The sequence below is a fragment of the Sitophilus oryzae genome, unplaced genomic scaffold (assembly GCF_002938485.1).
Source record: "Sitophilus oryzae breed Bouriz unplaced genomic scaffold, Soryzae_2.0 scaffold_154_pilon_pilon, whole genome shotgun sequence".
Classification (NCBI taxonomy): Eukaryota; Metazoa; Arthropoda; class Insecta; order Coleoptera; family Curculionidae; genus Sitophilus; species Sitophilus oryzae.
In genome coordinates this window covers 2182406-2193742 of record NW_022146225.1, presented here as the reverse complement: position 1 = coordinate 2193742, position 11337 = coordinate 2182406, and the positions used below count along the sequence as shown (strand labels likewise).

The following is an 11337-nucleotide window of genomic DNA, read 5'->3' as shown; positions in this document are numbered from 1 at the left end:
ATTATAAGGTTGTAGTCTATGAAAGTTGATGGTTTAGAGTTGTTTTATCAGCTGATACACGTGGCAGTCCAACCCAAAACATGAAAAAATATTGAAAACAGAGTAAATGTAAACGTCAAACCACTTAGAGGGACAGTATCCACTACCAACCCTTGTTTTATCGCGGATTTTTCGTGCCGAATGTTGAAATATGGCGCCGAATTCAAAAAAATAAACAAAAAAGATAACGAGTAGGTACTCACACCTATGTAATGTTTTCGCAACGTGTCAACGGCAGCAAATATAACGAGTTACGGCAATTAAACCAGGACAAAACACGGAAAAACGTCTAAAAAAACGCGTCGTAATGAGCGTGGAAATCTGCGAAGTGCCGAAATCGCGAAAAATCGATGAAATTGAAAAATGGTTTTCGGAAATCTATAACAAGAGGCCAGAATTTTACATCAGAGTACCTGGCAGGTAAATATTATTATAACTCATATAAAAAGTACTATACAGGGTGAGTCTTAAATAAGTGCAATTATTTTTTTAGCGAAAAAATTTTTGGAAAATTTTTAATTTATCGATAAAAAATTTGGAATTTTTTAACATTTCAGTTAAAAAATATAGTGTATCTTAATAATACAGCAACATAAATAGTAGTTTAAATTTAGACAAACAAAAACCCAGAAAAAAATGGGTGATTTCAAAAATTTAAGCAAAAAATCATTTTTTTTTTAAATTTTCAAAGTAGTTAAACCATTTTGGACTTATTTGAGAAACGTTAAAGAGAAAATATGTTTATTTTATAGAGATCTACCAGCCCTAAAGATATGTGCACTTTTTTAAAACCCACATTAGATTTTTTGAGAAAAAATAATATATGTATAGGTATACTTCACTTTTTATTTATCTATTTTTTTTTAACTAAAATAAATGTAATAAAGAAATAATTCAAATTATTCAATGATTCTTAATTTGTTTACAGAAATTACTGTAAGATCGAAAAAAAAACGGTGTCATAGTAGGCTCTGATAATTAGAATTGATGATAAATTTTATCTATTTTCTTAAAAAATTCTCGATTCATCCTAGATTAAAAGATGATCACATTGAAACTATTTATATAAGTATGTTTATACTTTATATATGATTATACTATACAGGGTACCTCATATTATAAGAATGCATAATATACAGGAATCTAAAATACCAAAGAGCAGGAAAAAAGAGTTTTTATTGCAAATAATGGGTGATTTTTATGTTTGTTACAGGGTGAATCTTATTGGGGAGCACATAGACTACTGCGGGTATGGAGTATGTCCCATGGCAATAGAACAGGACATATTTCTGGCCGTGTCTCCGGAAAATTCACAGAAGAAACTATTTTTACATAACCTGGACCCAAAATTCGAAAGCTACCATTGTCCTCTAATAAACGATGTACAGTAAGTTACAAAATTAAGCAATTTCCTAAAAACCTCTTGCAGTAATGAGAAATTATAATTTTATTTTAAAATTTATATATTTAAATATTGAAATTAATGTACAAATGTTTTTAGTGAAGTTTATCAAGTATATCATTGTCTATAAAATTCGTATTGTTGACTAGATTCTATCTGATTTGTATTTCAACACAAATAAATAAAAATAATTCAAAAAAGGTATAAAAATAATTTCAACATACCTACTTAAGTGTCGCCTGTAACACTTAAAAAGGATAAATTAATTTTAAATATAATCACTAGATTAAGAAATAAAAATAAACTATTGTTGAATTGTTATCTTATTTATTTATTTATTATTCCACATTCTTATCTAAATAAATCTGTATTTTAAATCTCAAAGACCCCTGATCTAAAAAACTGAATTTCTTAATCGATACTTAACCTAAATATTCATAAACCTATAATAAAAATGAAATCAAATCCATGACAATTTTAGAGAGAGTGGTTCCAACACAACTTTCATTATGACACACCACCCCCACGCCATATTATATAACACCACAAAACTGCAATTCTTTTCATAGAGAACATCGTAGGAAACTCACCCTGTATATCTTAGGTCTCCTATTTAGAATATGATAAAATAACCAGAACCAAACTAGAAAAAAAAATGGTCTATTTCTTCATCCTGATTATGAAACCTTTAAATGACAGTTATTATTTTTTGGTAACTTTATTTGTTATTTTTTTCAGGATAGAATTAAGTGGTACAGCTCCAAAATGGTACCAGTACTTCCTATGCGGAGTCAAAGGAATTTTAGAGACACTTTCTGATAAAGAAAAAGATAAAATCCGAGGTTTGGAGGTGATAGTATCAGGTACAATACCTCAAGGAGCTGGCTTGTCCAGCAGCAGCGCACTGGTCAGTGCAGCTGCACTAGCAACTGCCCACGCCTTAAAAGTACGTATTATATAAGGTGTATTTTTTTAATATTACTGTAGAGAGATTAACTAAATCTCGAGACGATAATGAAAACTTTCCTCCGAGGTTTGTATACTATTTTATTGACAACCACATCATTAATTAAAAAATAGGACAGTATTTTATTTTGAAAAAAAACAAATTGCGAAAATTTGTCGTTTTCTGTTCTATCATTTCTATAATCTATAGCTACGGGTTGGTTGTTATGGAGCAAACCTTCAACAGCAAAACAAACAACTAAGTGACAGTTTTGAATTTCTCTATTTCGAATTTATATAACATAGGAAGCCAGAATGTTGTCGGAAAGTTCTGATAATGAAGACTACTTTAATATTGGTACTCCACCAGAACTTACAGAAGCTGCAAAAAGAGCAGAAGCCAGTTTACTTCCAGAGAAAAGTAGGAGGCGATATGAAATAGCATTGAAAGTATACATAAAATGGTGTGCCGAAAGAAATGCTAAGAATATTGCTTCGGAGAGAGTCTTAATGGCATATTTTAGCGAAATGGCAAGGCAGAAAAAGCCATCTACGCTTTGAGCTACACACAGCATGATACGGACAATGCTAGAATTAAGGGAAAAGACTGACATATCAAAATATCACAAACTCGTCGCTTTTTGAACGGTTTTATTTAGCTCGATCCGTACGGTATTTATTTATTTGTTTGTTTATTTGGGTCAAAATTAGAAATTGAAATTTAAGTACCTTCCTGTTGTCAGATTGATCTGAAATTTGGTACACACCTTTAGTTCCGATGACAATACAATATAGTAATATCAATAACATTGTAAATCTAAGATAGCCGCTGGTACAAAATGGCGGATTTCATATTTTTCCACAACCTCCTCAATATGGGTATCAAATAAAAGGGCTACACTAGTAGAATACTGTGATTATGACAAAATTTAAAATCCAAGATGGACGTCGTTACAAAATGGCGTATTAGGTGAGGGCATGAGTAGTCGTGTCCAGAACAGTTGTGTCCAAGATTGTGTGACGTTAGAAGGACAGATAAAAAAAAGGTGATTAGATGTACCTACGTAGTTAGCGGTAGGTTTACCACTCAAGTTAAGGTAATAGGTTAAAACGTGCTGAGGACTGTATCGCATTAGGGTGGCTAAAAATGTAATGTCGCAAGCGTTTTCCCCTCAAGATTGGGCGCCTCTTGTTGTATATTATAGCCTTGCCCCTCTACTGGACCTCTGGGGGGGTCGACCGTTAAAATGTCCATTACTCGTGGGAACAACATGGAAACAATAAATAAAAAAACAAACAAAAATAAAAACGAAACTGCTACACAACGAAAAATTATCAGGTAAAAAACCATGTAATAATGATGCACTAAATGAATTAAATAGAATGAGGAATATTCGGTAGGCATTTCCGTTAAATACTAAAAACTAGAAAATAAAAAATCGATAAAAAAAACTTTTAAGTTAAACTGTTTTATCTTATGTGCACTGAAAACTAGAAAATAATAATAACAATTAGGTATTTTGAACTTCTAGTTCAGAAATATTTTAGTACTAGGCAGAATAGCTTTTAGGCATATTAGACCAAAATAAAAACGTGGGGCCCATTAGCTATTGCTGTAATACTTTCTTCTATACTAAGTGTGGATTGCATCGACTTACTATAATCGTAACTGGAGATTTTGACATTCAATAACCAGCCGTGGCGGCTTCACCAGCGAACGCCGAGCTCATGATCTACCAAAGTATAAAGATATGCTTTGCCATAGGTAGGATTTCAGGGGGGCCCCACGTTTTTATTTTAGTCTAATATACCTAAAAGCTATTCTGCCTAGTACTAAAATATTTCTGAACTAGAAGTTCAAAATACCTAATTGTTATTATTATTTTCTAGTTTTCAGTGCACATAAGATAAAACCGTTTAACTTAAAAGTATTTTTACCGATTTTTTTTTAAAACGCCAGAATGTAGGTTTTAAGCCAAAGAAGTCTAGCATTTTTACCTTCAACAAATAAATGTATTATAATCTTCAATTATTATTGTTAATCTTCTTGTTTATTTTTGTTGATGTTAGATAAGTATTTAATAAAGATATTACAAGAATATTTTGCTTAATTAAATAAGGCGAGAAATAAGAAAAACCGAGTGAGGGAAATGGGGTGAAGAGGGAAGAAATGTAGATCATTTGACACTTTCAATTTTTTTTAAAAGTCAGTAATGTCAGTATTACATAATATGTGGATGATATGTGGTTGTAAACAAAATAATTTAGTATAATGTGACAATATATTATTAACAACAAACATTAAGCTAATTATAAAATTTTTGATTGTATACCCATTTCTAATTGATTAAAAACCCCATAGGCGTTAATTTCTGAATAACCACCACATTGTCAAAAAGACCCACAATTGCAAAATAATATTATTATGCGTGAAAATATGCGGATATCGATACAACGTCGAACGTTCTGTTGAATTTACATAACGTTATTCCAGTAAATATTCTGTGTTTCCCTCTCTATGTGCTCCACCCTTACACAGAACAGTAAAAGGGTCGGAATTAGGGGTAAAGGGAGAAGGGAAATCTGGTATAATTGACTTGCTAACCACTGTCAACTACAAAATGGCCTGATTGAGTTTATATTTGCGTTGTTTTGTGGAAATTTTAACAAATACCGTACTAGAACAACAAAAGTATTTGTAGAATTAGCGGAATATTGCATTTAGAGAGTATAATATAACGAATCTATACCAATATAGTATAAAATCGTTAAGTGACTCACATAATGATTAATCACGATCCTGCTCAAACCACTCAACGTAAGAAGCTCAATTTTGGCATACAGGTTGATTCTAGGGTGTAGAGTTCGATAAGAAGGGATTTTTCGAAATTCCAGTTCCAAGGGGGTGAAACCACCCCTCAAATATTACAATATTTTTTATTTAAAAAACGGTCAAGTTTCCGAAAAAACGCTTAAACACGTATATTTTATATTGTTTTTTTACATATTTTAAGATTTTTTAAAAATGTATACAGGGTGTTTCGAAAAATCTGGTCATTGATTAATCACGATCCTGCTTAAAGCGCTTGACGTAAAAGCTGATTTTGGAAAACAGATTGACTTTAGGGTGTAGAGGTTCGATAAGAAGGGATTTTTCGAAACTCGAATTCTAAGGGGTGAAACTATCCCTCAAATATTAAAATATTTTTTTATTTAAAAACCGGTGAGTTTTTCGGAAAAACTCTTAACCACGTATATTTTATTTTGTTGTTTTACATATTTTAAGATTTTTTATAAATTTATACAGGGTGTTTCATAAAATATGACCATTGAGTAATTACGATTCTGCTTAAACTGCTTGACGTTTAAAGCTGATTTTTGGAAAACGGATTGACTGTGGGGTGTAGAGGTTCGATAAGGAGGGGTTTCTCGAATCTCAAATTCCAAGAGGGTGAAAACGCCCCTCAAATATTAAATTTGTTATTTAAAAAACGGTTAGTCTTTCGGGAAAACGCTTGGACAAGCATAATTTATTTGTTTTTTTTCTGCATATTTTGAAATTTTTTAAAAAACCATACAGGGTGTTCCAAAAAGTTGGGTAATTTCTTAACCACGATTCTGCTTAAACTGCTTGACGTAAAAAGCTTATTTTTGGCAAACGGATTTTTCGAAAGTCAAATTCCAACGAGATGAAACTACCGTCAAATATTACCAAGTTATATAGTAATATCGCCATATTTTTTTTTCTCATGCTGACATAAATGTGAGAAAACTTTATCCAGTTTTTATGCTAATGGAAATTCTTGCTTTGCCTTATCATCATATAAGTATATTTTGTTATAACTTACTATTTAAAAAATATATTGTGTCGAATGAATTATTCAAAAATGTATTGTAGCTAAGTAAATAAAGTGAGTTTAACTATTATTTCCAGATTACATTATACTATTCAGCGTGGTTTTAACGAATTTATGTTTGTTTTTTTAGTTGCTTCTGTATTGTTTCTGTCTTTTAATGGTATATTTTCAGTTGAAACATGCTATTTTTTTCTTTTTCACAAAATAAAAACAGATTGATTTCACCTGACCGTTTTTTCAATCTATCGTTTCTGGAAAAAAAACACGTACAATTGCTTTTAACCAGTTTGATCGTTATTGTGAGTGCTGTGGTGGCATTTGGTTTTGTAATATTCGGATTTTTTCAGTTATTTTAGTACAACGCACCCTTTTGTGACTTTTTCGACGATTGAAAAGTCTGTTTTTTTTTAATTAAAATAGAATTTTGAATGAACGATTTAAACTGAAATACTTCAAGATATACTCAATAAAAATAAAATCTTATTATATTCTTCACACAAGTTATGAAATATATATTTTTTTTTCTTATAGATTAAACTAACTAAAGAAGAATTAGCCAACATATGTGCTGCATCAGAAAGATACATAGGCACTCAAGGAGGTGGAATGGACCAGGCTATAGCTTTTCTAGCTCAAGAAGGTAAGAACAGCTGGTTTCCTATTTATTAAAAATTAAAAAGTATTTACAGTAAAATAAGAAAATTTAAAATAAATGTAATTTTTCATTATTTAAGACTATCTGACCCATAGTTGTCTATTGTTGGCTATGCAGGTTCAAGTTCTCCCAGCTTAGGTTTGGTCTCTTTCTATGTCCCTTAATTTTTCATGCTGTACTTTTTGTGGTCCATCTGTTTGTCAGTCCTTCTTGCCAGGTATCCTGCCCATTGCCACTTGAGGGATTTGATTCTGTGGATGACATCTATCACCTCGGTCTTTTGTCGTATCCACTCTATACTTTTACAGTGTATCTGGGTTATTCCCGGCATATTTCGCTACATTGAGCGTTGTGCGACCTGCAGTTTCCTTATAATGTCCGTTTTAAGTGTCCAGATTTCGCATGCATAGGTCATGACTGGTAGTACATATAAAAAAATGACAGGTAGTACCGGGTGGACAACTAAGAATGGACACCGGTTGTATCTTAGAAACTACTTATCGTACAACTTTGGGTAAAAAATTCTAAATAAAATAAATCGACCAAGAGAGATCGCTGGAAATTATTCTCAAGTTCGAAAAATGTCCGCTAGAGGGCGTTTCTCTGATAGCCAATCAGAAAACAGGGGTTTTCTCAAAAATATGCAGGTGAACAGGTACTTTAAATACTACTATTGTAATTATCGAGAAATGTGTAATTTTTTTGATATAGAGTATTTTGCTGTATTTCATAAAATAAAGTGGTGGGGGAAGTTTAAATTTGCTTCTATTAAAATAAAGATAACTCTGGTTTGGGTTACCCGATTTAAACAAACTAGGGCTCGTTTAAAAGAGCCTTTCTTCCTTAATGATCTACAGTATAAAGTTTGTTTCCATAATATTTTTCGTGGTAGCTAGAGGGCGCTGTTTGACATCATAACAGATATTGCGCTTTTGCATAAAAAAATTAAATAGGAGGCTATACTTCTCTTTGCACAATTAAATAGAGCACAAAATTTTCAAAATATCAGCGCAAACCACAACTTTCTATCTTCTCTCTAACCGGAGATATTGAGAGAACAAATCATGTTAGGCTCCCGCTTAGGATTATATAGTCTAAAAATTATAGTAGTAGGCTAGGAAACAAAAAGAGGTAATTTAGTTACGTCAAAATATGAAAACATATATTTGAATTTCATTTTAATACCATTTAATTGTTTAATTAATTAATTTTTAAGTAATTAATTAATTTATCAGGCCGCTCCAGCGTCTCTATCTACTAAAATAAGTGGTATCCAAGAAGCCCCACACATTCATACCAAATAAGCGACACAACTGCACCACCTGCATCAAGTAAACCAACTGCATTCATGCAGATGAAATTGCAACAAATGCAATTTTATCATGATGGATCCCCTAACAAAATTGGCAATTCATTTCTTAGAAATTATGGATAGTTCATTTCATTCAGACAATTATAAAGGTCCAATCATTCGCCATCATTGAATTCCTGCCTAAACATTTACCGACCAACGGTCTTGGTGCTGAACTACTTGCACCATTATTTGGACCAGTAGTGCATATTGTTAAGATTCGGCTTCCGTGCTATATGAAAGGTGATCCAAACGACATAAACGTTATAATATATTAATAAGTAACACAAAACAACAGGTAAAACACGAAAACAAGTGAAATCAAGTACTAACATGGATTAATAATTAATAACCTGTAATGACGTTACATGAAATAAACCCCTGTAACGAAATTCTTTGTTTTCTCTTAAAATCAATACGGCGGCACAAAACTCCTAGAAATTTTATTAAAATTATTGATTGTCCTTTCGAACTTTCGGACATTTTAATCTGAGAACTACCTATTATCTACGTATAATTAACCAAAAAATTCGTAAAAATTATATGGATGGATGATAATGTTACATAAACACGTTTAAAAAAACGCCCGAAATTCGCATGCATGAAAACTGAACTTAAACGTTTTGATATTTTGACATAACTAATTTGCCTCTTTTTGTTTCCTAGCCTACTACTATAATTTTAAGACCATATAATCATAAGCGGCAACCCAACATGATTTGTTCTCTTAATATCTCAGATTGCCGTAGTTGCTCTTCAGTATTAATCGGCACTGAGTAAACCAAAGCTTTCAAGTGGCCCCAGAAGTAGAAAATCTAGTGGATTATTTCGTTCTTTAAAGCAATAAGATGTTTTAAAAATCATGAAATTTTGATTTTTCAATTAATTATTTGATAACTACTTTGGTTACTTTTGAACCGCCATAACTTTCATTAGTTTATGTTGATTAACCAGTTAGCAACCCATCAGAGCAAACTCTTTGCCTCCAATTTTCTCGAAAACCATCGCTCTGGGCGATGTGCAACAAGAGTACCTTTTTTTAGGAAAAAGTATGTAGTTTTCAAAAAATAAACCCACATTGCAAAAAAATAACCTCAAAAAAGTTATTCGTGAAACAACCCCCTACCCTTGCAAAAACTACCCTTTCCGCTTTTCCAAATAATTTTTCAGTATCACCATTTAATTTAGGGTCAAAATTTATGGCAGAGTATTTTTTTTCGAAATTTTACTCGTTTTTAAGCCTATAATTTCAAAACAACCGTTTTTTAAATTCACTCTTTCAGTGCCCCTAATTCCCTTAATATGCATTTTTCGCCCTATACTTTTTTTACTATTTTTAGGAGTACTATCACCCCCTTATTTTTTTATACCATTTCAATGACACTCTGTAGATAAAGCGGCATTCTAGATATGATTTTTTTCGATTATGTAACAAATGAAGAAGTCTCTCAGTCGTACCAAATTTAAATAACTCTTTTATCCCATTTATTTCCTTTTGTGGACAAGCTACTAAAGAAAATTTTACCCTAATTTAAAACTTTTACCAAACCTCGATAACAACGTCCCGGGAATCTTAAAGCTTTCGGAATATTCCTGGGGGGATAGAACTGCATCCCAGCTTAACTTTCAACGGGGTAAAATCGGGATAGAATCAATCGACCCGTCCAGGATAGCTCTCAAAGGCGGGAAGGGAATAGAAAACATCCTGGAGTAGCTAGGAGGATGTTTCTTTTTAAAAGAGAAAAAGTTCTAGAGGTTTTTTTCGCAAGAGCGTCCAAATAAATTATTTTTTACTCTGTTGTACTTTTGTACACATTTTTAAACTTTAAAAGTTTACTTTTGTTATTAATTAGAGATTTTATAACATAGATTGTCTATATAGCGAGTTACGTTTTAAAAAATATTCAGAAATTATTATTTCAAGGAATTTATTACGAGTAGAAAAAATATTGTGCTGGGTTGGCGTTGGTTTCTATGTAATTTGACAAATAAATAAAGCTGCCTCTTTAGTCAGTTTTGAGTCAATATTTTTTAATTCTCTTTCGTGTCGATTGCTGATTGAATTGGAGCCAGAAATCGCTCAAAACAAAATAAGTAAATTACCAACAGATATTCAGTCTGAGTCGGCAAACGCCCTATCCAAACTACTTCCATTTAAATCCCGAATAACTTATGAAAAGGAATACAAAAATTTTCAAAAATGGAAGCAATTAAAAAACGTGCGAGAAGAAATAAAGTTTTTAACCTCTCCTCACTGTTATCTACTATTTTTGATAGATTTTAGGCAATTTTAACAGTTGCTATGGAAAAAATTATATAATTTTATTCATGCTAGTGTCACTGAACTCTGTCCCTCCCAAAAACTGTTTAAATTAGATTTTTAAAATAAAACTAAAACAACATGGAAAATGCGATGGAGTGGCGAGTTAAAGCGTCTCATAAATATTCAAAATATTCTCCAAGTTTACGCTTTGGCGATATTTTCATTAAAACCGGATAAGTAGCCCCCGTTTCAGTACAGCCGGGTTGGATGATAAGTTTTTACTTTTTGGGCCAGTTTGAAAGCCTGCCAGACGTTGTAGAGCCATTTAAGTTAAGGTAATCTAACCGGTATTAAGGCAAGACTACACATACTTTTTTACCTGTCAGTCTTTTTTACCTATTCAAAGTCAAACTGTATCAAGGAAAACATTGTATGTAAACGAAAAAACACACATATGTTGGATATTATCATCATTATAAAATTTTTCACCATATTTAACTATTTCCAATTATGGCGTAGCTAGGAAAAGGAAAAGGAAAAGGAAAAGGAAAAGGAAAAGGAAAAGGAAAAGGAAAAGGAAAGAAAGGAAAGGAAAAGAGGAAGGGGAAGAGGGAAGGGAAGGGGAAGGAAGGGGAAGGGGAAGGGAAGGGAAGGGGAAGGGGAAGGGAGGGGGAAGGGGAAGGGGAAGGGGAAGGGGAAGGGGAAGGGGAAGGGGAAGGGGAAGGGGAAGGGGAAGAGAGACAAAATATTTCAACAAAACATTAAATGATCAAAAATATAAATGAAGAATCTTAAATATAAAATCAAAAACTGTGATTCAATCTA

The 11337-nt window shown here is 32.2% G+C and overlaps 1 protein-coding gene across 1 annotated transcript in view; it reads left to right on the top strand.

Moving 5' to 3' along the window:
- Positions 1-27: 27 nt before the first annotated feature.
- LOC115878980 (N-acetylgalactosamine kinase) overlaps positions 28-11337 on the top strand; it is a 31363-nt gene continuing 20053 nt past the window's right edge. Inside the window, exons 1-4 of the mRNA XM_030895590.1 lie at positions 28-459; positions 1253-1426; positions 2180-2387; positions 6775-6883. Coding sequence (XP_030751450.1) covers positions 347-459; positions 1253-1426; positions 2180-2387; positions 6775-6883 — 604 coding nt within the window. The 5' untranslated portion in view covers positions 28-346. The remainder of the gene's footprint in view (positions 460-1252; positions 1427-2179; positions 2388-6774; positions 6884-11337) is intronic.